At 38.1% G+C, this 26,683-nt stretch overlaps 1 protein-coding gene across 2 annotated transcripts in view; it reads left to right on the top strand.

The window, feature by feature from the left end:
• Nucleotides 1-26,683, top strand: part of CDYL (chromodomain Y like) — a 106,136-nt gene that overhangs the window by 41,806 nt on the left and 37,647 nt on the right. The window contains exon 2 of one of the 2 annotated variants that reach the window (XM_069008186.1): nt 4,869-5,535. In XM_069008186.1, the coding sequence (XP_068864287.1) occupies nt 4,869-5,535 (667 nt within the window). Of the gene's footprint in view, nt 1-4,868; nt 5,536-22,070; nt 22,092-26,683 lie in introns of those variants that run through there. The other variant, XM_069008190.1, reaches the window with a different exon arrangement.

The raw sequence follows: 26,683 nt of genomic DNA, 5'->3' as shown, positions 1-26,683 counted from the left end.
TGGGAAATTGTGTATTTTCTATAAAATGTCTACATTTAAGATTTTAGTGCACATTTTACAGACCTTCAGGTGTGTTTTGGCATCCTCATCAAATCTCTTTGAATAACTGTTTTCCCAAAACTATTTTAAGCAAAACGTGACACTTAATGGTTTTTGTGTTGTATGCTGCTATTTATCAATTGATTTTTAATGTAGAATGCATTTATTTTATTTACAATAAAAAGTATTTGAATACTTTTTAGCATTGACTTCTGCAGGATTTTAATAAATGGAAGATACAACCACTTGTAAATGTTGCTGATTGCTTATGGGGGATCGTTTAGGTCCCATTTGTGTGTGAAGCAGTTTCCAATTTAAGGAAGGGTGACTGTTCACTTGTAGTGCATACATGTGTGACATGTAAGAGTTGCATTTATTCTAGCTTTCTGTCTGACTTGGGCAATATCTACAGTAGTAATTTGGCTCAAGTGGAGAAAATCAGTAGAGTGAAGCAGTTGGTGCTGTGACCCCCACCTCTACATATTCTGCTGAGCAGCACTTTTATTTTGGACTAGATTTAGTGGAGCCTCTCAGGATCAAATATCAGTGCCACTACATGTATTGAAACTCTTCAGAGGTGTTGCTTGCTTGGATCTGTGTGTCCCCTTAGGGGTTGAAGCATGACAGATAACACCATTGCATCTGTACATTTCCATTTCCAGTTTATATTTCTCCATAAAGGATCCACATGCTGTATACCAAAACTGGTCTGTGAACAAAACCATTCCACAATAAGCAGAAATAGTGCAGAGGAGAGAAGGATTTGCTCCCAAATTGTACTAGTGCTCTGAACCAAAACAGTAATGTAAACATAGCCTTCAGCTAACAGAACAAGGCCTTCTCCTATATTTTACAGACAACAGATAGAGTATGAAGTCAAATAGATTCTATTCTGTAAACTTTAAATTAATTTAGCCTGACATGAATGTGAGGACAGAAAGGAATATGATGGGAATGCACAATGGATTTATTATAAAAAAGGCAATAGTCATTGAACGTGTACATGCCCACATGTGTTTATTTTGGTCATTCTGTTTTTTGTTGCCTTCCCACCCCTCGACAGCTGTACCTTTAGTTTAATTGCTTCAAATGTTCTGTTAAACTAAAGTGTGGGTTTTTAATATATACACATATACAATGACAGAGAGTATGCCTTATATTGAGTTTACAAATGTGCCCAAATTATAGTTCTTTAGATTGAGAATGTTCTTTTGAATGTCATGCTTACTTTTATTGACATGAACTAAAGATCTTTCATCAAGGATTAAGAATAAATGTCCTTTTCCTGACAATGAGGTTACTGGACCAGTCCAGCCCATATGTGTTTGTTGTCCTCTGCTGTAAGTTGCAGTCCTCTTAAATGTGTCAGAAAATACCGCATATGTGGCTGCTCTCCAAACCAGTTATTTCAGGATGCCTACATTAACTCAGGTATTCTTAATATCTAAACCAGGTCACTTTGACAGAACTACATTAGGGAATAATTACAGAAGAAGTTGTGCTGACAGGTGGGGAGGAGCTGTTGTCTCTGAGCACAGGACGGGGAGGAGGAGTTGCAGTGTTGCCATTTTCACCTGGTGCAGCTGTAGCCAGACGGCACTTCAGCCTGAAACCATATACTGTTCTTGTTTGTTTATTTGTTTGTTTGTTGGGGATTTTTTTGTGTGTAAGTTGTGTACAATTTGCTAATAAAAGCAATTAAAGTCCTCAGGGAGGGTGAGCAAGCATGAACCAATTTTACCACATTTATGGAAGGAAGGGAAATTGACCATTTTACAGATGGGAAATCTCAGGTATAGTTGTGGTGGGTGGGATTATAATTTGTGCATTTCATTGTTGGATTATACCTCTGAGCAGCTCATTGTTTTCCTGTCAGTTCTTCTGCTGGCTGAGTTTTTGAGTGTCATTGATCAGTATCCCCCAGGTGGGGAAAGTGATAACATAGCATGCTAAAATAAACTGGGAAATGTTATTTTTCTGCCTCCTAGGTAGTTTGCCTGATAACTTTCCTCACACCTGTTATATATATTTTTTTATGTTATTTTCTATTTTGTTGTGATTCTTCTACAACACTCAAAAACTAACCATTAATGGCAAATCCTGCAGTACAGAACCTTTTAATCTCTAAAAAACTACCCCATGGCACCAGGCATGGGGTACTGTAGAAATGGTAGTTGTCACAAAGTACTAGTCACCATTTCTAGTGTTATTATGGCAAAGGATGTAGTCTTGCTCCCAGTTCTGGATGAGAAACAGTTATGTAGCTTTTATCATCAGCAAAAGTATTGAGGCAGAATATTCCTCAGCAGTTTTTCAAGTGCTTCTATGGGAGTCAGACTAACCAAACGGAGTCAATCCAAAAAAAGAAGTTCCTCACTAAAACTCTGAAGCTGCATGATAAATTGTGTATCACAGGTTAATTGCTATAATTTTTGTGTTGTAAATAAAAAACGTATTCAAGAAAAATTAAAGGGTTAGGAAAAAATTCCTTTTAATCAAAAAGAGTGATGTCAAAGTAGGCTTTGTTGCAGGCTTGGACAATACAGCTAAATATAACTGTTTTCTTTATGCAATTCTGCTTGCTCCATAAATCATTGGGTTAAGAATGGATTTTTGTGTCTCCTGTTCTAGAGTTCATCTGTTATCTCTGCAAGGTGTCTGGTTTTTTGGATGAGAGGGATGGCTTTCTACTTGAAAAGGGCATGTCCTTAATGGGTGGCCTTTCAGTATTGAAAGACAGTGGTAGAAATTTTGTGCCCAGTAATTGGTGCTGGTCATTACAGAGATTTCTCACTAGAGAATAAAAATAGCTTGCTAGTAGTAGAGATCTTTCTCTGAGAATGGTGCTTTTAAAATCTATTTTAGAAGGTCAAGAGAGTCAGAGAATATAAGCAAGACTAGAAGTAACTGCTTTTTTGACAAGATAGGTAGTTTGATTCATGAGTTTTGTGCCTAGTTTTTAATTTAACATTTCTGACTTAATATTTGAAGGCCTTTTTAGTCAGTCTCTACTAAAAAAATTGAAGGCATGTTTCTCCACAGTGACTTTTTTTGACTCTTGGAGATGCATTTTCTTTTAAGATGTCTTTAAATAGTTCCATGGAAAAACAAGTTTCATTTTTCTAGCTGCATGTTTTTTTAAGCCCAGTAACTACTAGAAAGTTAAATAATCGGAATAAAAATAGTTTTAATGTATTTAAATGTATTTTAGGATTTAAATAAAACTTGGACAGTTTATACTGCATGTCTCTCTGTAGAATGCATTGAACTGATTAACAAAGCAAAGGTGGAGATTGATTGTATTTGGTTATTATTTTTGTGTTGTTGATTTGGTTGACTTTTTTTAAGACCTATGCAGACAGAGCTCAGCAACAGGTGACAGAACAGCATAGTACAACACCTGCAGGATACCACATGCAGTTGTAGGGTATGTCCTTATATTGCTGTTGAGATTATAATAATAGTAATCATTTAACCTTACTTTTGAAAACCAGGGAGTACATTATGATAGCATGCCACGTGTTAAATTGAGATGCACTCTTAAGAGAATCTGTTTCCAGCAGTCATGTGATTTGGTAATGAATCATATACCATATATATACACCATTTATATGTGCACCATACATACTTGTATTTTCCTCCCATCCTTCTAAGCTGTTCTGTAGACATTCCATTTGGTTGCCACTCCAGTAAATATCACTCTTTCTTCAGAGATTCTTCTAGGTAGGTGTGTTCTTGGCTTCTATGCATGGTCTTTGTTCATGAAGGGCTGGGAGTTAAATTAATAAATAATAGTCCCAAACCCCTGCCTTTTTTTTTTCTTTTTAATACCAAAAAGAAGAGAGAGATGAGTAAGGCAGCTGTATCAGTCCCATAACTGAAATGAAGTGGGATGGAGGATTTACCAGAAGAATCAGTCTGGGTAGGAAAAATGAAATAAAAAGGGGAAAACCTCAGACTAGCCTTGCACTTATATCTCTTTTCCTGTGAAAGAATTCCCTTTCCACAGGATTAGCATGATTGGCATAAGTTTTGGTCTGAGGCATGAGCCTCTCTCCCTGCAGCTGCTGCTGTCTGCCCTGTCTGCTTTACCCCAGTGCCTGAATTCCTCCAGCCTATGGGTCCCACATGCAGTCGTAGCATATGCATGCTTAATACTTGTGACATAAATATCATCTCTATTTGCAGATAAGTGAGGCATGGTAATTTGTTTAAGTACGTGTATCAAAGGCTCTGGCAAAAACAAATTCTCAGTTTTCACAAGAAGCCTCTATAAAAAATTGTCTGAATTTGCCCCAGTTCCTAAGCTGTTCCATATTGTCCCTGGTAGCTAAAGGTTAGCTCACTGTAAATAAGAGATTCTCACATATACCTTATGCTAAGCAAGCAAATTATTCAAACAATATCAAATTGATAAGTTGGTAAGGTAAACACACAGTATTTATACAACATATTTAAACATGGCCTCTATATTGAGAGAGGGAAATCCTGTCCACATTGAAGTTGGTGCAAGAGCTTCGCTGAGGCCAGTGCTGATTGTCAATTTTAATATGTCATATTCAGATTCTTGTGAATGCAAAATACTTAGTGAAGAACAATTTTGGTATTCTATAACATGTTTTTGAGATAAAAGTAACAATGTGAAGTTTAAAGAGGGGGATTTCCAGTCAGCAGAGGAAGACTGTAATACTATAGAGTTACAGTACAGAATTACAGAACTACAGGAATACTTTAAAATCTGTCTACACTTAACAGGTTATTTCCATGCAAGTTGCTCTCTTGAGTTGCATATCTGCCCATGTCTAATGCTTATTTTTCCTTTTTAACAGGTAGAGAGAATTGTTGACAAGAGGAAAAACAAGAAAGGAAAAACAGAGTATTTGGTGCGATGGAAAGGATACGACAGCGAAGATGACACTTGGGAGCCAGAACAGCACCTTGTTAATTGTGAGGAATATATACATGAATTTAACAGACGCCACAATGAAAAGCAGAAAGAAAGCACATTGACCAGGACAAACAGGACCTCTCCAAATAATGCCAGAAAACAAATTTCTAGATCTACCAATAGTTCTTTTTCAAAGACATCTTCTAAATCTTTAGTCATGAGTAAAGAACACGAGTCAAAAAATAATCAATTTTTTTCTACCACACAGAAATTCCGGAAAAACAATTCACCATCACTTTCTGGACGTAAAAATATGGACCTTGCAAAATCAGGTATTAAAATCCTAGTGCCCAAAAGTCCAATTAAGAGCCGGACAACAGTTGATGGCTTCCAGAATGAAAGCCCAGATAAAATGGACCATATAGAGCAGGATCAAGATGACTCTGTAGCACCAGAAGTAGCAGCAGAAAAACCTGTGGGAGCTTTATTAGGACCTGGTGCAGAGCGTGCTAGAATGGGGAGCCGACCAAGGATACATCCATTAGTGCCACAATTGCCAGTGCCAGTAACAGCCACAATTGCATCAGCATTAACAATAAATGGAAAAGGTAGGTGTACGACTCGTTGTTCTTGTGTTGATTTTTCATTTGACCTGGGGCTGTTTTTGCTGGTGAGATGCAGAAAAATTACCCACTCTGTTTCAGCCATGCTGAATCAAGTCTGGAGAACTTCACTTTATTTTACATAACTATATGACTACAAAGCCATTTTGAATTTTACCAGCTTTTGGTTTCCTCACAGAGATTCATTGGTATTTGTGTTTTCAGAATCACCATAAGATACATCTGTGTTTGCCTTGACATTGTGTGGTACAAATATTTAGTGTACCATTTCCAGATATTGCATCATTGCTTTAAGTTTGTTTAAATAGGTCAAATTTGGTATGAATATTAGAAACATTAATTATGGGAAATGATGAATGGTGTGAGCAGGGATTCTTCATAACAGTTTTTATCTATTTTGTTATAAATATTGCTTGGAGAAAAAAACCTGTGAAAGTGATGTTGCTTAAAAACAAAGTTAATAAGCTTTGTTTCTTTGAAAATTTGAGCCAGTTGAGGAGATGCATATGCCTTCTGCTGGATTGAAGTTTCTCTTCATTATATTTTATCAATATTTTGTTGTTTATACCTCATTTGATATTAAGCACTTATTTAGGAGTGATGTCTGGCTTGCAAATATCTCAGTAGATCACAGTTAATTCAATTTGTACTGTAAAATTTGTGACACCAAAGAAACTTGAACTGCTTTTCTGGGAGGGAACTGTTTGTCCCCCCCCATCCAGCTGAGACCCTTGTTTAAGACTTCCTGGTCCTTATTGTTATGCCCCAAACCTTTGTTCTTCCCTGACAGACTAAGGTAGTTGTGTGGTCACGAGTGTTCTCGTAAGCATGCTTTTGAGACTAAATTTCCATGTTCAAATTTTCAGGTCAAGACTGTGTCCTCAAATATAATGCAGCAGGTCAAATCTGCAGGTGTACTATTGATGACAGCTTGCTGGAAAAACTGTTTGGAATTTTTCGAGGACTGGGCCTGCCAAAAAACATACTTGGAGACACTGTATAGGGAAAAAAATGCACTAAAGACTTTGGGAGAGTTTGTGTTGGGTACCCCACTTGTTGCTTGCATTAAGATTTTCCAAAAGAACAGCTGCAGCCAGAGAGGTTGAGAAGTGGTGGACAAGGGAGGAGTGTGTTCCTGGAGCTGCAGTGTCAGGTCATGGACCAACCCATTTTGCTGCAGATGAACTAGGTAACCATGGCAATGCACACACAGATGCCAGGAATATCTCTTGCTTTGCATGGGCTCAAGAAGGAATGTAAATCTAAGAGGATGTAAACAAAGCTGAAGGGGAAGTTGCAAGAGATGCCAGGATGAGAGTTCTCTGAGTAGGTGAGGTAGAGGAGTGTGTTTTCACATGGGATGGTTTTATGATAATTAACAGGCATTTTGGAGTATGGTGGTGTTCCTAATGAAGTGATTGATAAGTTCTGCCTTTGGCGTCCTGTTTTTTTTACCTCATGGCATCCAGGAAAAATACCTGGGCATGAAGGACTTTTTTGGGTGGGTCAGATTAAATTGTTCCCACCAACCTTTCACTCTGGTAATAGTGGTATGGCAAGGGCCCAGTTACATGGCATCAGATGGAAGGGCCTGCAGAGGAAAGGTAGTGACACGGAAGGTGTTAGGTGAGATACATTTCTGTTGCACTGTGGTGTTAAAATTTCCTCAACTGCCACCACCTCCTTCAACCCTTCCTGGACATTAATCTGAGCAACTAACAATGAAAGCTATTGACTGGCTCTAGGGATGATGGCAATACAAGAGTTTTCTCACACTTACGTGTTCACAAGATCCTAAGGTGCAGATCAAAAAAGGAGAGCCGAGGAGATAGTCACAATACGTGGTTGATGAAACATACACAATATGTTCCACCTTCTGTCTGTTGCTGGAGACATATCCTTGCATTAACTGAGGCTTTCCCTCTCTGCCCTGATACGCCGCTGCCAATCCCCAAGCCAAGCTGTGCAATCTGCTGGGAAATGGATGCTAAATATCCATATTAATTAGGGTTTTGTTTTGCTCACCTGCAACAATTTTGGGGGTCACCTTCCAATCATGCAGTATTTCTGTGATTATAAAACTTAGGAAAAAAGTTGCAAAAGAAAAATACTTTGCACTTATGTCTGACATCAGTCTCTCTTCCTAGCTTTTCAAGATTTGACATATCTTCCTCATGGAAGCCCAGGCTCCAACTCAGCCATTATGCATGGCCTGAGTGGACATATTTAGGGAGAAGCCAAGAGAGACAGCCCTGTCTTTTAGAGCTTGCCTTGCCTTGGAGCTTCCTGAGCTGACACATTAGTTGTCTCTTCATTAAAGATGCACTCTTCTCCTTGCTGCTTTTATTTTTAACTTCACATTGCAGCTCATTAAAAATGTAGTAAATAGGTGCTTCCCTCCCCTGCATGGGGCTGTTGCAGTTCAGGATCCTGTTTTGCTCCTTACTCAGGACATTCCTTCAGTCTTACACTGGAAACCTCATCACATTTTCAGCATGACCTCAGGAATCATATATCATGAGGGGTATTTGTTGCACAGAAATGCATCTTCATATGCACCAGATCTGACATATTAATAATGCAGATGATAGATCTGGCATTTGGAGCACTCTTTCCAAACTTCCCACCTCCTCCGCATACACCTTCTGTTAATTTTAAGAATTCCTACTACCACTTGGAGGATGCTGTCAGGAAGACAAAAGCATGTTTTGAAAATTAACTTCTTACTTGAGCTGGTTTAGGAATTTTTTATCAAGACATTTTTGTTGGTAAACTGAGTTAGTCAAAACAGAAATCACTAGTTGTAAAGCATAATTTTGAAATATTCTAGAAAAACACATATTACACTTCAAAAAAATTTTAGGCACCTTTTAAAATTAAAACTGAATTACATTTTTTTAAAAGTAATATTGGAAAAATAATTCAAAATTTTAATATGAAAGCAGTGTTCCTGATTTTGAGATTATTGCTATGACTGTTTTGAATAGTGTGACTCAGGTTGGTCAGGGTGGTCAAACTCCTCTGTGTTTAGTCTATTAGTTTTCCCCAGCCTTGTTTTTACCTTTTTATTTAAAGTTTAATTTATAAGAGGAGTGCACATCAAAAATCCCAGAAACTTGTATGCATATGAAAATCCCATGACAGAAATTACTAGGAAATATTAGTGTTATTGTAGCACCTAATCCTGCTTTTTCTGGGACAAACTTCAGTGATGCAGTTCTTGTTCCAAAGATCCTACAGTCTCAAAAAAGGCAATCAGCAAATACCTGTATAAACATACAGGGTTCTGGGGAATAAAATAACAGTAATGTTTACTCTGGGAGCTGGTGGTCTCAGCACACTGAAATCAAGCTGATATCAACAAGAATAGCATTATGTTGAATGTTTGTATTTTAAAGGCTTGGCCTTGAAAACTGAGTCAATGAAGTAATATAGATACAAGGTTAAGAATTAGGGTGATATATAGATAAAGTGAGAACAGATCACTGAATTGAACATTGCTGTGGTTCTGGTGTTTTGAAATATGTGGTGATCATCAGCTGTTACTAAAAGCTAATAAAAGGAATCCTGAAATGGATGAACAAACAGAAAGGCAACACCAAAGAAATGAAATGTTGTGGAAAAGATGTTAGTGGAACCTACAAATAAAGCATATTTCTCAAAACTAGGCAAGACAAAAAGTGGCCTTGTGTTTAACAATAGGTTCTGATACCTTAAAAGTTTCCTTCATCAAAGTGGTATTAAAAAGTAGCTTTGAAATCTTACTGCAAATGGTTTCAGCATAGTACAGTCATAATATCCAGGGAAGTTCTATTTAATAGAGTGTACAAGAAGAAAAGCTGTAAAGGGAATCTTGTCTGTCAGTCACACAGGGCTAGAGAGTTGTCTTGCAATTTTAAAAAGGACTATAAGCCAGGGGAATACCATTTCTTGGCAAATCTAGGTTTTTTTATTCTGGGAAACCCTATAGTTGCCACAGTTTTTATTCAGCTAGCAATGTCCAACATGTGGATGTAATTGAGAATAAATGCCACAAGAAGGGAATTTTGGGCAGAAAGGCATGCTCAAAGTATAAAATGAGCAAGAAAAGCACATCTAGCTGTGTATGTTGTTACAGTTAGAATAAAGCAGGCTGGTGCTGGCATACGGGAAGAGAAGACATACAAGAAATGCAGTGAATTACATCACTTGTTAGTCAGACAAGCACCACCAGTGTGCACAGTGGCATTAGCATCTCCCTCCTTGCACATATTAGTTCAGATAAATAACTTGCAGGAGCAGCAGGCTGACAATACAAAGATGGCTTGCAGTGTATCACCCTGCAAAGAACAAGAGTGTCTGCTGATATTTTAGTTGGATAATGGTGCTGTTTTTATCTCAAAACAATGGTATTGTCAGCAAAAGAAAAGCCAGGCATTAGGAAAAAAAAACAAAACAAACCCAAAACAAGAAAAAAAGATTGAACTTAAGTTCTGTTTGTTACCTGTTCTCTCCTTTACCCAAAGCAGCTTATAGGATTAAAACCCACAGATTTGGAAAACCAAAAATCCACTTGAACACCAAAGGAAAATAGTGTCTGTTTGGTTAAGTGTCTGATAGCTTTAGTCTCAAAAGGAATCAAGCAAGCATGGAAGGGATTATGGAAGCCACTGGAACTGAGGAGAAACATCTGTTCTCAATGCAATACCAAGCCCAGCTGAAAGGAGTTCTGTCCCTCCCTGTTCATTAGGGTGAGGGGGGCTCACACACTTCCCTCCCAAATTCTCCCAGTTCCTTTTTTACCTCTGCCTGTGTACACCTGGGTGTTGAACTCTGCATGAGGAGTGGTCCACTGTCACCAACATAACTGGCCAAGCTCAGGAAGTCCCATGGGAAGGGCACAGCAGCTGACAAAGCTGTGAACCACAGAGTTGTCCAGATGGACCACAATGCATGCATATAAACCCTCTCTGAAAGCAGAATTAAGAGGAGGGTTGAAGAAGTTCAGTGCTGTGAATTTAGAGTGGCCAGTGCAACAAAAGGAAAGTTGGGATGATGTATTAGTTTTTTTGGATTTCTTTTTAGCATCCTGAAAGAACAGAGGCAGCTTTGAGCCCTCCTTTTGTTTGTTGGGGGACTTTTTTGGTTAAGTAGTAAAATGTGATTTACAAAAAAAGCCCTAAGAGAAGAACTTCCTTTTTCAGTGTGTTTGTACGTTGCACTTGGATGGTGGCTTGATCTCTGCTGAGTGATCTGGAAAGCAACCAAATATTTTATTAGTGCAAACAAAAGCCTATGAAATGGGTTAAAGTCCTTTACAAAGCACTCTTAACTTCTAAAATTACTGGTTAAACTTCTTTTTCAAATGCAGAAGTGTGTAATTTTCTGTCTTTGGTTGTATATCCATTTAGCAAATCACTATAGAATAAAGCAGTTTTCATTTAATCAAGCTTAAAGACACCCTTGGCTTGTTTTTTTTTTCCAGAAGTTGAATTTCATTTCAATTTTATTTCTTAAGAATTCATATTATTATGTCCCTTATGCACTGTATTGCAACATTTTACCCTAACACCAATTTATCCTTCTGTCTTACAAAGTCATGTTCAAGTTCTTCAACTTCCTTACTCTTAATTAAAAATAATCTGAATTGTTGCCAATTTGTTTATCTGTATTTTCTGGCTTGGTATAAATGAAAAAGTTTTAAGTAATATGGTAGACTGTATGGTCTGAGTCATGTGGAACATTGATCTGTTCTGGTTTTCTATCTACCCTCTGCACTATTGCTTCTGCAGTTTATAGTACGCAGTATAGTTACTTTATGTGGAGCTCCAGGGTTGAGAACTCGTGAAAATCTTTTATCTTCAGAACCGTATTGGTTTATGTCAACAGGTATACTACTACTACTAATAATCATCATCATCATCAGGATCAAAGTGCAGGGTTTGCTTTGGTTTTAAGGCTGTTTTCCTGATGTACTAGTTTGAAAACAAACCAGGGGGAAGCACCAAGTCAAAATAACAATTTAATGAGGAAATTAAGGAAAAAAATAAAACACTGGTTCAAACTGACAGAGTCAAGATACAACCGAACTCCCTGTTAGTCAGGGTGGTGGTAGCAGTCTGGTAGAATGGTGGCTGCAGTCCTCCTGAAGCAGTGACCCTGTGGGTCTGCTCTTCCTCAGAAGGTCCAGTGGTGGCTATGTAGCTCCTGTCATCTGGAAATCCAGTGGAAGGGTTGTTGCCGGTGTTCAGAATCTCAGATTATATCCACGATGGGATGCTTGGTTCCTCCCTCTAGGTGGAGCATCTCACAATGGGGTAATGAGTCATGAGGCCAAGTGTTGATTAGGCTCATTAACAGAAGATAGTCCAGAGGGAGTTATCTCTGAGTCATGCGGCAGGACAATGATGGGCCATTAACAGAAAGATAGTCTGGGGGGAGGAAGCAAGGAAACACTGCCCCACCTGATTTCAACAGCTCATGAGGATGGTAATAGAATACACTGCAACCCAGGACACCTGAGAAACATAAGGCATAAGTGACTGGTTCTTTCCTTTTCTGTCTTCTGCCATTCTCCAATACTCAGAATGGAGATGTCTCGGTTGGATGCTACGTTGGTGTAGACTTTTAATACAGCTGAGCTACTGTAAAATGTAGTTATTTTGAAATGAGTATTCCTTTCCCCAATCCCAGGTATGGGAGACACATTTTTTTAATATATCTATATATGGTTAATCATATATATATGGCCTAACCAACTGCTCCTTTAAGGGCAAGCTTAATTTTATCAGCCTTCTTGAAGTGACAGTGAGGGAGAGGATGTGTCCCTGGGGAGTGAGACAGACACATACTTTTTTCCTTTCTTAATTCTGTCCCTGGAAAACCTTTAAAGGAAACTCTGGATCAAACTTTTTTTTTTTTTTAAAGAAAAGGGTAAGAAATTTCCCAATAAATTCTCCATTTGGACATAAAAACCTCAGCCTAAGTTGCTAGAAAAACTCCTGTGTTATTCTCACTGGAATTACACCTGTAGCCCACTGGTAAACATAAAGCTCAATAGTTGTGCAGTTCCTCTGATGTTACATCAGTTTACAGGAGCTGAGGATCTGGAGTCTCAATCTCTCTTGACTGACTGCTCAGATGGGGTCAGTTATGATCTGCCATTACATTCCCCTACAGCACATGTGCCAACATGAGATAAAAGTAAATTCTGAGGACAGGTTTGTCACACCTGCTGTGCCAAAACTTAGGAAAGATGAAGCACAAGAAGCAGAGCCTCTGTTTACAAGGCACCCTTTCAGCCTACTTTGCATACGTCTGCAAAGAGAAAGTGTGTTGAAGATCAGAATGAATGATAGAACAAAAACATTGAGCTACATACATTTTTTTTCATCCAGCATTGTCAAAATTCTACAACTTCAGAGCAGCTTTTGAAATGTGAAGCACAATCAGAAACACTCATGAGGTGCCTTATGCAGTTGTGCCTGGTAGAGTAACCAGACACTTTTTTTGTCTCTTGCTGTTTCAATTTTTGAAAAAGTTTCATCTCCCATCTCTGTTAAAGCTGTGAAGGGGATGGAATGCATATTTGCTAAGGCAACTGTCATTATGAATATGTGTTCTCTTGAAAAGATTAATCTTAATAGTTTGATGTGAAAATCCATTAAAAAAACCCGTACTAAAACAGCTGTAATGTGGTTTGTGGAAGATTTTCCTAGATCACATTGTCTACATAAAATAAAGTCAATGAAACATTCACACAGGGAGACTGTTACAGGTAGGATAAAATACCATACAATTAAGACAAAACTCTGAAATAATTTGTTTACACCAGTGCTTGTGAAAGAAAGAAAACAGTTAGATTTAAGAAGATGCAAAACTAAGATTCAAAGCCAAGTTTTTTTAAGGCTAACTGTTGGGATAAGAGCTGGATACAGTCTTGAATGTTACAGGTGTTCATAGAAATACCTTTTATTTTTATGTATACATATATATAATATATTGCCCTGGAATAACTCTACTTCCTACCCAGCCAGAGAAATTTCCATACTCAAAGTGGCCATAACCATGATCCAGAGCTGCTGCTGTGAGTTACTGATAATAATACAATGAAGTACTGTTATTTAAAAGAAAACAAATACAGAAGCCATATGTTTGTAATGCTGTATGTCTTTTTTTTCCAAACAAAAATATCTAAATTATCTGCTCTACATACCGTTTATGTTGTAAACTTATTTAAGAACACACACTGAAATGCATTAGGCCACAAATTGTCAAACAGTTAATTCTTCTTTAGTAACTGTTTTCTTAATTTTACAATCTTAGAATGCATAAAAAAGCTTTTGTTTTTTAGTAAGTTTTTGTCATTTAAAATGTTTTAAAGTTTATTATGTTTTAGATGCTTTTAAGAAACAAAGGCAAATCATAAACATTGGCACTTTGAACTACAATATTCTAAATTTAAATGCATCTGAAAACTAGGAAGTCCTAAAATTTAATGTGGAAGAAGAGCAGGAAAGACAGCATTGTACTATTGTAGTAAGAGGTCTTTAAACATCTCATTGAAACATAGATAAAGAAATACAGATTGTCATCTATTTTCTTTGAAAATATTCCCTGAAAGAGGCAACTAAAGAAAGTAAGAAGTTGTGCTTCAAAAGACTGCTCTGAAACTGACTGGAAAGATGGAAAACAGAGCAGGCTTAGTGGTTCATTGTAGCTGTGTCACAAGGGTGACAGTGGGATCTGTGCTTATTTATATTTAGTGATCTCTTTTTAAAAAAAGTATAGCAGTGAGCAGCAAAGGTACAAAACTTGCAGAGAAACTCTTTATTACTTAAGCTACAAGAACACAGAAATTTCAGAGGGACATACCTAAAGCAGGATGCCAAGTGGAGTGACGAACAGCTTGAAGATAACTTGAACATTTTTCTTGCTAGCTCCTGAACAGAATTTTTAGTCTGAGATGCAGATAGGAGTGCCCGAACACTGCTAAGGACAACTCCAAGTAGACTTGGCCTAATATTGGACTAAAGAAGGTCTGAAGGTTTCTCTGTTTGTCACACACATTTGTTATTACCCTTCAGTCACGCCTGGTGTGTAATGGATCTGTAGATAACACGCTGGCTGGCACAGTGTCTTCTCTACCTTAGCACCGCTGTCCTTTGGATTTCAGCTTAGATTCCTGTGTTGTTTGAAAGACGGGCTAGAATGGGAGGGAATGGAGTAACTGGCTGATGAGAGGTGTGCCAGTGTACTTCCAGTGCATATACAGTTGAGGAATCTAGGCCAAGCCGTTGATGAAAGCTGGTACAACAGGAACAAAGAGGATATTAAATAATGTATCTAAAGGGAATACAGTAATTATTTTGGAGAAGAAACAAATTATAGACAAGGTGAAATAATGACTGATGTAGTTGGAAATTTCTGTTCGGGAATTGAATGAATAAGACAAGGGGACATCTAGAGAAATCAAAGGGTGTCAAATTCAAAAGAGAAATGTTTAGGTGTAGCTTTAGTTATAGCTTCCATTTATTCCTGAGAACTCTTTGCTAAAACATATTTGAGTCCCAAAGAGGGAGGTAATGGCCATTTAAAAAAAAGTAGGCATTTATGAGGATAATGGGACTATATAGTATCTATAGGAATGGTATTGTTTTACAAAGAATGTGAGTTCTCTTTCCTCAGAAGTAAGGAAATGTTTTGTGACATATCTGAAAATTGTAATTCAGTCATTTTTATATGTTTTTCTACAACATTAGCCAGTATTAGTTATGGATTAATTCTCTTAACTATTGTTTGTAGAATTAACTTTTTACTGTGCAGATGTTCAGAGATTCTAATCATTGCCCTGTTAGGACATCAGGATAGGCACTGGAAAGGCAGTGAGAACGTAATGCTCTGATCTGGTTCCTGCTGAGGTCCTTATGTGAAGCACCCTTCCTTTACAAAATTTGCGTATAGAAATGTATAAAACAATCCTTTTAGAAAAAAGATGCTTCAGAGTTCAGATGCTTTAAGTAAAGAGCACTGATTGTCATTCATCCTCGTTTGGTTTGGTATAGTCACCTCGAAACCCCATCCAGTGTAAACAGAACTACTGCCTTGTGTTCTCCCCATATCCGTTGGTTTTCTGGATGGATTTCAAATTCACTGGGCACTTCTGAGAAACACAGGAATGAGCTGAAAGCAACAGTAAATGCAAAGCTAATACTTATTTTACCAGACGTAACACTTTATTGACAGAGCTAATTTTAAAATAATTTTCGGCAAACAGAAAGAATATCCTGCCGAGGCTTCTCTCAGAGTTGGTGAGTGTGTGAAGATGTATTTGTGGCAGTGCACCCTTTCACCAAGAAATTCAAAGATAGTGGGTTTTTTTCTTATATTAGTACAAGTAGGCAAACTCAATGTGGTCATAATGGGTGTTTCAAACAACTTACTATGTGGTTTGTGATTTTATGTTTCAATTTCTGAATAGACAAGATGACAGATTATTCTGCATTCTTTAGAGAATCATCTGTTTTTACCTTCAGTGCATGGGTAGGCAATTAGCTTGAAAACCTGTTTTAAATATTTAAAAGTTTATACAAAACACAAATTACATCTTTGATTGCTATTATTGAAAGCTAGTGGGCCATTTTGTTTTCTTGTTTCTTTGCACATTGATAGTGCTTTTTGTTCCATTAGCTTTATTGGGTCCTGTGTAGTCAGTCAGGTTTGGGAGGTGTTTTTACAAATGAGCTTTCTGAGACAGACAATGGAGCAGTGGGAAAAACCTTTTTAAGTAGGTGAGAGGGAGGAAAAAAAAGGAATTTAGGGGAAGTTTTCCATTTAAAAAATGGTAAAAAGTAAACAAATTAGAAATCTTACCATTAATAAGATATATGTATTGTATAATAACTCTGTAGTAAGAGAATGGGTTGTCTCAAATGATCATACAGTACCAGATAGTAATGATGGGAAGTGGAGGGCTTGCCTGCACCATTGGTCAGGAGCTAGGACTTCTTCTGAAAGAAGTATGCTGAAATTAGGATTTTCTGAACTTGATTTATTTTCTGCTCTTAAGAATCAGAGGAAATGTTTATTTCAAGGATTTTCTTTCTCTTTCTGGAATGCTAGATTCAACAACCGTTTAGATGCTCTAAAGAAAAAGAGAGTGTATTATGTTTAATCAGCTTTGAAAGCAATGAGTAAAATTATTCAGGTATGAGTTCCTTTAAGACACATAAAAAACAAATGCTATGCTTTTTTTAATTCTTCAGATTGGTGGCTTTAGGTACCTGTTACGTTTATTGACCCATGGAGAAGTGCTGATGCTTTGCATTCATATTTCTTTTTGCATTTCCAAATACAGATGTAACTAGCTAACATTAAAGATTGAGCACTAAGTTTTCTGATAACAAGCCAAAACAATCTGTATTACCCACTGATCCTTATTTTTCAGCTTGCTGTGAAGCATTGAGGAAGAAAATGGACTTACAATATGTTAAAATATTTTGCTCTGAAGCTTTTTTTTTTTTCTCTAGTACTAAGTTTTACTCTGGCACAGTGGTCGTCTTCAAGGAATCGTTGTGCCTCTTTTATAGCTTGTAATAGTTAAGGGTTCCCTGCTAATGTTTTTTTGGCATAGTCCAGTTTGAAATGTCATTTTGTAGTTTAATAAGGTATATTAGTAGGGTACTGATTGGTGCATGACATGTTAAGGAGTAGTCTGTTCTCTATTAAATATTTTAGGCATGCCAGTAATACACAATTTTAAAAAACAGTAATAAACTCTAGAGTCTTTTCAGTTAAAGTGTAATATAAAGAAATTGTCACCACACTATTGTGTATGATAATTTATAAATTACAGCCCTAATAGGCTACTGTAGTACAAATAGGACAAATACTCACATATGTTCAGGTTAAAAAGGGTGGGAATAATAATAAAATAACAATTATTTCAGGATAAACCTGTATAAAAGTCAGTGGGTCTGTAGTTGACCTGATGTTAACTTCTCTATACTTTTCCTTTTGTAATTCTGTCTAATATTTTAGTACTTAGCCAGTGTCAGCATTAGCGGTGCTATGATCTTCTAACAACTTAGTCAAATTCAGTGATCACATTTTCAAATGTTTCAGTCTTTTATGTGTTGGGGGTTTTTTAATACACTTAAATCCTATCCTATCTTTCTCCTATAACTACTACATATACTCTTTGGATAGGCCTCATACTCTTTGAAGACTCAAAAGAAAAATCCAGTATTCTGAGGCAATTTTAGATTCTCCTGCGCAGAAGTGAGTTGGGCAGCACTGTGTCAGGATTAGGCAAGGCCCTTGGGGAGGCTGTTGAAACCTTTGGATGAAAACTGAGATACTCCAGCATCCCTGGCAATCCTCAGCAGTTCAGGAGGATTTCTGTTGGTTTCAGGGTGATATGAACTGTTATGTGATCGTTGTTTGCTTTTACAGGCCTTTTTTATAGGTCAGTAATTTCCTTGGTATGTGTCCAGTTTTCACAGATACTCTTGTAATTCTGCACTAATTGTACTGTAACTTCTTTTAGGAGTAAAATGTTTTTGTAGAGGGTGAAGTTAGGTAGGCAAATTGGTTTAGTATTATTTAAGTTTCTTTTAATTTAGATTTTTCAGAAATTACTGTGAAATCCTAGAATTGATCTGCCCAGTGTTTGTACCTCAGATCAGTCTCGTTTACATGTTAGATACTATGAAATTACTGTTTTGAACAAATCAACAAATTAAATGCAGTACTGCTTTGTAGAATCTCTGCTACTGATAGCCTTGGCTGCACTGGTCACAATATTGTATTTTGGGAACCTGCTGAACACACTGAAGGTTACTATTAAGACAAATGTTTTAAATTTTAGAAGAGGAAACCTCAGCTTGCTGAGAGCTTGGTTGGGAGGGATTCTGTGGGAAGCTTCCATGGAGGATAAAGGAGACAGCAAGTGCTGGGAGTTTTTCAAGAACACTCTCCTGGAAGCACAAAAACCATTTATGCCCTTTAAAGGTGAGGGAAGTAGGGAGAGACCTCCTTGGTTTAACTGCAAGCTTTTGAATCTGCTCAAAGCAAGGAGAAGTGCACCATAGATGGAAAAGCAGACGGACACCCAGTGAAAACTACAAGAACATTGCCAGGGTGTGCAGAGATGCAGTTTGACAAGCAAAAGCTTAGCTCAAATTGAAATTGGCCAGAGATGTCAAAAACTTCAAGAAAGGGTTCTTTAGGTCCGAAATAAACAAGCATAAAGAGAAGGAAAATACTGGCCCACTGTTAAAACAGGAGAAGTTAACAGTCACCAGCAGTGCCGGAAAGGCAGAGAAGTTCTCAACGCTTTCTTTACCATCTCAACCACCATCTTTACCAGCCCTGCTGGGCCCCTGACCTGGGGAACAAAAATCCAGGTGGATGCAAACAGAGACCCTCCATCAGTGAAGGAAGAGTTGGTGTGTGACCTGTCACAGGAATTTGACCCACACACACATGGGCCCTGTCACTGTTCACCAGAGGTGTTAGGAGGCTGCTGACATCACTGCAAGACCACTCTCCATAATTTTAGAGATGTCGAGAAGTTGTGGAGATCAGGGATGTCCCAGAAAGCTGGAAGAAGACTGATGTCACCCCCATCTACAAGAAAGGCTTACAGGAGAATCCAGGAAATTATAGGCCCGTCAGTCTTACTTCAGTCCCTGGAAAAGTGATAGAATGAGTCCTGCTGGGGGCCATCACAGTTCAGATGAAGCATGTTATTTGGAAGAGCCAGCATGGATTCACCAAGGGCAAATTGTGCTTGGCAAACCTAATCACCTTCTACAACAAAGTGACCTGCTCAGTGGATGTAGGGGGTGAGTGGTGATACTGTCTACCTGGATCTCTCCAGGGCTTCCAAAATGGTCTCCTACAGCCTCCTTCTGCAGAAACTAATGTGTGACATTCTGGCCTGGTGTCCTGTGTAAGGAAAACAATCCAGGAGTGTGTCACAGATTGGGATCTACCCAGCTGGGGAGCAGCTCTGTGGAGAGGGACCTGGGATTGGTCCTGGAGGACAAACAGCTCGATCTGAGTGAGCTGTGTGCTGCTCCTGCAGCAAAGAAAGCCAACAGGATGCTGGGCTGCATCAGCAAGGGCATCACCAGCAGAGATGCAGAAAGCATTGTCCCTCTCTAATTGGCACTTCTCAGGCTGCACCTGGAACACTGTGTTCAGTTTTGGTCCCTGCTATGCAAAAAAAGCTATGGACAGGCTGGGGAGGGTCCAGAGGAGGGCCACAAAAATATTCAAAGGCCTGGGCAGCCTGCCACGTGAGGAAAGGCTGAGAGACAAATGGATTTGTTCAGCCTTGAGAAAAGAAGGCTCAGAGAAGACCTTATCACTGTGTCCCAGTATTTATAGGGTGGCTACAAAGAAGATGGAGGCTCCATTTTAACAAGGAGTCATATGGAAAAGATGAGGGGTAAGGGGTGGATACAAGTTGTTCCTGGGGAGATGGGTCACAAGAGGAAAATATTTCATAATGGAACAATCAGCCACTGGAATAAGCTCCTGAGGGAAGTGATGCATTCCCCAGCATTGGACACTTTCAAGAATCAGCTGGACAGGGTGCTAGGTCATCTTGTCTAGACCATGCTTTTGCAAGAAAGATTGGACCAGAAGATCCTTGAGGTCCCTTCCAATCTGGTATTCTGTGAATCTGTGATACTGTTTCAGTGATTAAGTTTCTAATACTTTGGCATTCAGTTGATTTGTTTAAAATTATTTTGTATATTTAAAAACGTGGTCTAGGAAGCTGAAGATTTATGAATATGCAATTGAAATTTTGTTTACAGAATATCTACATTCATGAAAAAAAAAAAAATCTTATATCTAGTTAGAGTAAAGCCCCTAAGAGGAAGGGATGAAAATGGAATTGTACTCTAGTCTTCCCTTCATGGAGGATGTAATGCCCTCCTTCACTTCTGAATTTTTATAACCACAGTAAATGGTAATATCCCTACAGGAATCCCAACTAGTTTTTGTTCTCATCAGGGATCAGATAAAACACTAAAGCAAAAAAGTGACTACCTTGAGTTCAGTATTTCTCAGTTATAGTAGATGAGGGGGGAAATGCCTTTTGTTATTGTTTGGTTTGTCTTTTTCAATTACAGTACTGGAAAGAACAGCAGCATCATTCCAGTTCCCTGAAGGAATTATTTTCTCATTCATTCATTTTTATATGTAAGTTACATAATTTGCTGTAACCGTTCATTTCTCCAACTATATCTTTTTTCACACTCACAAACAGTAACCAGGTTAATCTCTAAAAACACAGGAAATCTCTGGCCCAGCAAGTGGATTTTAATACTAATTTAAAGTCGGGTGGCCCAGACCCCCAAGACTTCATTTTCTTTTTACCCTAGTATCTTGTGAGATGCACAATCAGAATTTGGTTTTTTGGAGGTTTTTTTAGGAAAAAGCTAAGAAGTGCAGACAGGTTTGAATAACCAGCTGGTTTGCAAGGTTTTCACTAGTGTTGAGCTGCTAGTTCGCTGTATTTTCATGGGATTAGTTGTGGGAGAGCCAGGCTATGGAGGGAAATTGAAGCTTGGTAGCTCCTTCCTATGGAGCTGTTAGAGCTCTGTCATCATCTCAGCTGTTGTCTCTTTCTCAAAAGGGGACAAAGAACACAAAATCAGACTGGCTGGCAATGCTTGGAAATGTCTTCAGTATGAAAAACTATGGAAGAAAAACTGTACAAATATGAAAAATTGAATTTTCAGTGTTCCTTTCCAACCTCCAATGATATTTAGGTACCTGCTAAGTCTCTTCAGCATTCTGGATATAGCAGTGGGGGAAAGTAATGATGCAGGTTAATCTTCACAAGGGCAGTTGAGTTGGGCAAAATCATCCGAATAATAATGGCCCAAACTCTTAAAAATAAGAATTACACACAGTTAAATAAAACCCAGCTTTTATTCTCTTACCCATGTTCAGGCACAACAAAGTAAAGTGCGAGTAAGTAATTGGTAAGAAATGGAATGTTCACACTGAAACTAGTTTAGATTTACCTACTCAGTTTACCCTTATAAATATAAGAAGAGAAAGAGGGTGACAAAATTTCTTCATAATACAACTATGATTTTATAAATTTTACCAATCTTGATAATGAGAATTTGGGTACAAGTTACCTTGTGATGCAGAAAGTTTGAGAAAAGATACAACTTTTTTTTTTTTTTCTTATCATCTTTAACTCCATGTAGTAGTTCATCCCAATGATCAGATCACAGGCTGAGTTGGTCCCGGAGGATCCATTCTTGGAGTCTTCAGCCCCTTCCCAAAGAGATGGGAACAAGTGCAGTCCAAATCCTCAAGTTCTTCCCTTCCCCTGCCTAGCCAATAGAGGAAATGAAAGGCACAGGGGAGAGGAGTGGGAGGGACCTCCTTTCACAGAGAGTGGAAGCTGGTGATCTCACGTAGGGGTGCAGGGGAGGCAGGAAAAAGAAGCTGGAGACACTCTCAGGAAGGGAAAATGCACCTCAGAAGTTTATTGTGATTTCAGTGTCTGCTGAATTTGAACCACCTTGGTAAAGTGCATAACCTACAAATTCCTTGAGCTGGTATTAGTATTCTTTGTGTGTGCTGTTACTTAAAAATAAAACCAGTAAATTTTTAAATTATTAGAAAATATTAGGATCGTGCACATTCTTCATGCAGAAAATTCCAGAATTACTTTAGTTTGTGGGAGTCCCTTATATTTTAATTATGTGTTGTATGAGGCTGTAATGAGAGGATGACTCACTTTGGGTGTACTGCATTGTATGGTTGTGTGGCAAATGAACCTCACTACATTAATACATTTGGATATATATGACTTCCCTATTAAAAGGAAACCATGTAGTATCTATCAAAGGTGGCACACAGTGGTCTCAGAGTTGAGGTGTGGAGTAGGAAGGGTCAGGAGAGAGGGGAGTATTTGATAGTACTTGACTTCCTTCTAAATTGTGTTTTGTCTGCATGAAGTGATAACATTTTCTCTAACATGATGTCCTTCTACAAGTCTTTGTGGTGGTTGCTTAGGCTTTGCAATGAATGGAGATTAGAGGTCATGATTCAGCAGGAATTACATCAAAACTTCGTATGAAAGCTATCAGCAATGTCACACAGAATCCTACAATACAGTGATTGCATGGCAGTATTGCTAACACTTTCTGACAAGATTTCTTGCCTTTTGTTCGCTTTTGTATAAATACAAAATATTGTGTTAGGCACTTCTGAGTAACCATAGGTCATGGGGCTTGTCTATCAAATGTGCTCATCAGCACAGAGGCTGCAATTTGTGATTTTTTTGTTTTCCACAGTTGGAATGCTTTTTTTATATAACATTTTAAGTCAAAAGACACTGAGGTCATCTAGTCTGCACTCCAGTGCCTTCCAAGTCATTACATTTCATCACTTACTGCTATATCGTGAGTTAGCTTCAGTTAGCCTAGAGTATTATCAGACTCCGGAGGCTAAATTTTTGTTTGTCATTTAATGATGAATAGCAGGGAGTTGATTAGAAAAAATATGCTCAGATGAAAATACTTGTTTTGTGTGTCATGTTCTGCATAACATCTTGAGAGGATGCCATCTGCTTCTGAATAAATAAATAAACTGGATTCCTATTAAAAGAGCTTGCTTGCAGAAAAGCAGCTTATGTTTCAGTCATGTACACATAGCCTAGCTCTGGTAATGTGCCCTCCAAACACTTCCTTCTGGCAACCTCTGCTCTTCCCACCAAGACCTGTGCAGATTGTTATGCCTCCCTGAATGCCTGAGTGTGCTGACAATGAAAAACTGTGTAGGCTGGTTATTAAAATTTCAGCTGAGGTCATCCTGATAAAGGGCTTGCTTTTGCCATTTGTAATTTCTTCCTTTAGCCTCCATCTCAGCTGAGGAAGAGTATAGTGGTGGGCTTACATGATTCCTTGGTAGATCTCTGCGCTCCAGACCAGACTTTCTCTTGCATCTGAATGCTCAGTTGGCATAAGGAGCTTGATGAATGCAAGAGATGTATGAGGATTTTTTAAATTGCTGTTTCCCCCTTTAACAAGAAAAGGATTGTTTTGCTTTGTTGTGATCTTTTTGTGGGGGTTGTTTTTGTTGCAATTGTCTATAGACTAGCATATCACCAGAGAGACTTTTTAATTTTAAATGTGTCAGGCTGACCTGTAGTCTGGAAAGATACCTGCAGGGACATCCAGCACGAATAGATTTTAAGATAGAAGGTCTCACAAACGCACTGCATTTATTTTTTTTTCTGGTATTGTCTAGGCTGTGAAGTTCTGCAAAAGTAAGGAAATTTTTAAGTGTCTTCTTCAGTTTCATTCAGTCTGTTGTATGCAGCCTCTTTGAAATCTTCATTCTGTACTGCTTTCTTGAAGGGAAGGAGAAATACAGCCACAGATTTCTATTAAGCAACCTATAGCCCAAGCCAGCTATACTTTCCCCCCTAGTAAGTACTGTGGTTAAACATTAAGTAGAATTGCTTCCCTGCACTAGCTTGCTCAATGTCGTTTTTCCTTCTATCTGTCCCGCTTATCACTCCATGGTTTTGGCTGCTTGTTCCTGTCCATGTCCTTTAATTTGTGACAGCCTATTTAAAGGGACTGAGCATGGGCTGAAACCAGCAGGCAACTGGGCAAAGCAGGATCTTGAAACTGGCATTGCTGCTTAATGAAGCATGCCCTAGGTGTATTTTGAACAGGTTTATTTTTTCTTTTTTTCCTCCTAAAAATAGCTGGTAAAGTGGTGAGGAGAGTTACCAAAGCTGATTTCTTCACTGAGCAAAAGCCCTTATTACAATGAGTAGAGGTACAGCGATAACTCTGAAGCCCTCTAATTAACAATCTCTGAGTTGCCCATAACCCTGATGCAATAGACCAATCTGATACCCCCTCATAGGTGCAATCAGTGTCACTAAGCAGCCTCTTCCAATACTGGCAATGTGTAATATATGAACCTAGAAACCTCTGAACTCTTACAGCAGTGAAAGGATTGCTTTATATCTCAACTAAGCTAGTGCAGAGCCTTTTTAAGGATGATATCCTTTAGCCATTTCCATTCTTTGCATTGGTAGCTGTGTCCCTGTGGATAAGAACGAAGGTACCTGACTCAAACCTTTGCATCAGATGAGAAGTTCATAATTCAGACCCAGCAAAATGTGGCCTGGGCTATTAGTCTGTATGACTTTTTGGAACTAATGAAGGAAGTTGCCTTTTGACTTCATTTAAAATAATGTGTTAGCAGGTCATAGAGAGATAGAAGCTAACAAATTTCAAAATGCAGTATTTAACAGGTAAACATGTCTCTATTCTTTACTCACCTCTCTGATAAGAATAATTACCAAGATCTAGCAGTTAGTCCAATGAACAAGATATATGGGGTTGTATTTGGTTATTTAAAAAAAATTAGGGGATTCAATCTTCTGCCTAAAGTTCTGGAGTTTTTTTGTTTTGCTTTTTATCATACATTTTGATATCCTTGTGAAGGTTGCTCAGGGCTTGTTTAAAATATTTGCAAGGATGGAAATCCCATGCCATTTGTAAACACTTGTTCCAGTGCTTGACTTACCTCATGAATTCTTTTTTAAATGTAATGTCAGCATTTCACTGGTTACAACTTTTCATGGCCCCACATACCTTAATGTGCACCTCCAGGAATAATCGGGTTGTGCTTCTGCAGAGCCGTACGTTAGGTAATTAAATACAACATGATCAGCTCTCATTAAGTGCTTTTTCTAATGTGTCATGCCATCCTACATAAACTGCAGGAACCAAAATCTGAATAGTTTTAACTTGTTAACTTTCAGCATGGGAAGTCTGATTTCACAGGGAAAAGTTCTGAGAATCTCCCATCTACCTCAGCAAATAGTCAAATTGAGCTTGTAAACTGTATTCAGACCTTGTTAAGTATTAGTCGTGCTTGAGTAATTTGACTATTCGGACATGTAGCCTTCCAGTCTTTGTTATAAGTTTGGAGAATTTGAGGGACCAGTTAGGACTTTTCAATTAGATGTTGTTACCAGGTGGGAATTCTGCGGTGTATGTTCTAGAGTAGGTTGAAATCTCTTAGGGAGTTAATGCCCATATTGGCTCTGTCTTTAGTGGTGCTGGTTTCTACCAGTAGCTTCAAACTAGCAAGATGGTATCTGTTTATAGTAAGCCTGTTACTCCAACACGTTTTCTCCAGTTAGAAATACCAAACATCTTAAGTTTAAGAGCTGTGTAGAACAACATGTCACTGAAGCAATAAATATTGGCCTTCGTTCAAAATACAGCAGCATTGAAACTGAAACTATCCATGTGGAAAGCAGAATTTATTTTTAAATCTCAGGGATTTTGTTGGGGCTACAGCTTGGACTAAAGGAGGTGCTGATCATCTTAGTCCATTCTTGTACTACGAATTGAGTATTTGTTTTTCCTGACAGAGGTTGCATGATCTGTCCCTAAAATCTGTAATGGGAATTAAACCATCTCTAACTCTCCTTTCATACTGTTTTTATTTGAAAAGTCCACTTCTTTTCTTTCCCCAGTATATTCTAATAGGTATAGGTCCAGCCAATGCTGTTCAGTAGTGGTTCTTCCAACAAGCAATATCTGACTTGCAAATGCTATAGAACAGCTGTCAAATCTCCATACTTACTTCTTCTGGACTAAAAAGACCCTATTCTGTTAATCTTTCCTCTTACGTATTCCTTTTAAATCTCTTAAGTTTGTTGATCAGCCATGAACAGTCCAAAGTATCTCTTTTTAGGTACATTTCTCAAAACTGGATTGCTTCAGCAGATAATTAGTAGAACGTATCATCATTTGCACATGTAAAGTTTCCTTATCAATGTGCCTCTGAATTGGGTGTTGCCTTCTTTTTTATATTAACATTTTTAATGGGTATAGACTTCATGATTGGTTACATAACCTGATAAACTTTTGTGTGTTCTGCTCCATAGTCCGTTATTACATATTTTTAATGCATGTTTTATTTTTCTTCCATACAAATAAAAATTCTCTTTTCAAGCTGTCTGCCAAATTCAGCGATATAATTTAGAAATACTCTACTTCTAAACATTTGCAGTCCCTCCAATTTGATGTAATCTGTTCATTTCATGAGTATAGTTTCTCTTCTATTATCCAAGTCT

Source organism: Aphelocoma coerulescens, chromosome 2, assembly GCF_041296385.1.
Source record: "Aphelocoma coerulescens isolate FSJ_1873_10779 chromosome 2, UR_Acoe_1.0, whole genome shotgun sequence".
Lineage (NCBI taxonomy): Eukaryota > Metazoa > Chordata > Aves > Passeriformes > Corvidae > Aphelocoma > Aphelocoma coerulescens.
Note: the sequence above shows the minus strand (reverse complement) of the source record. Positions and strands in the feature narration are given on the sequence as shown.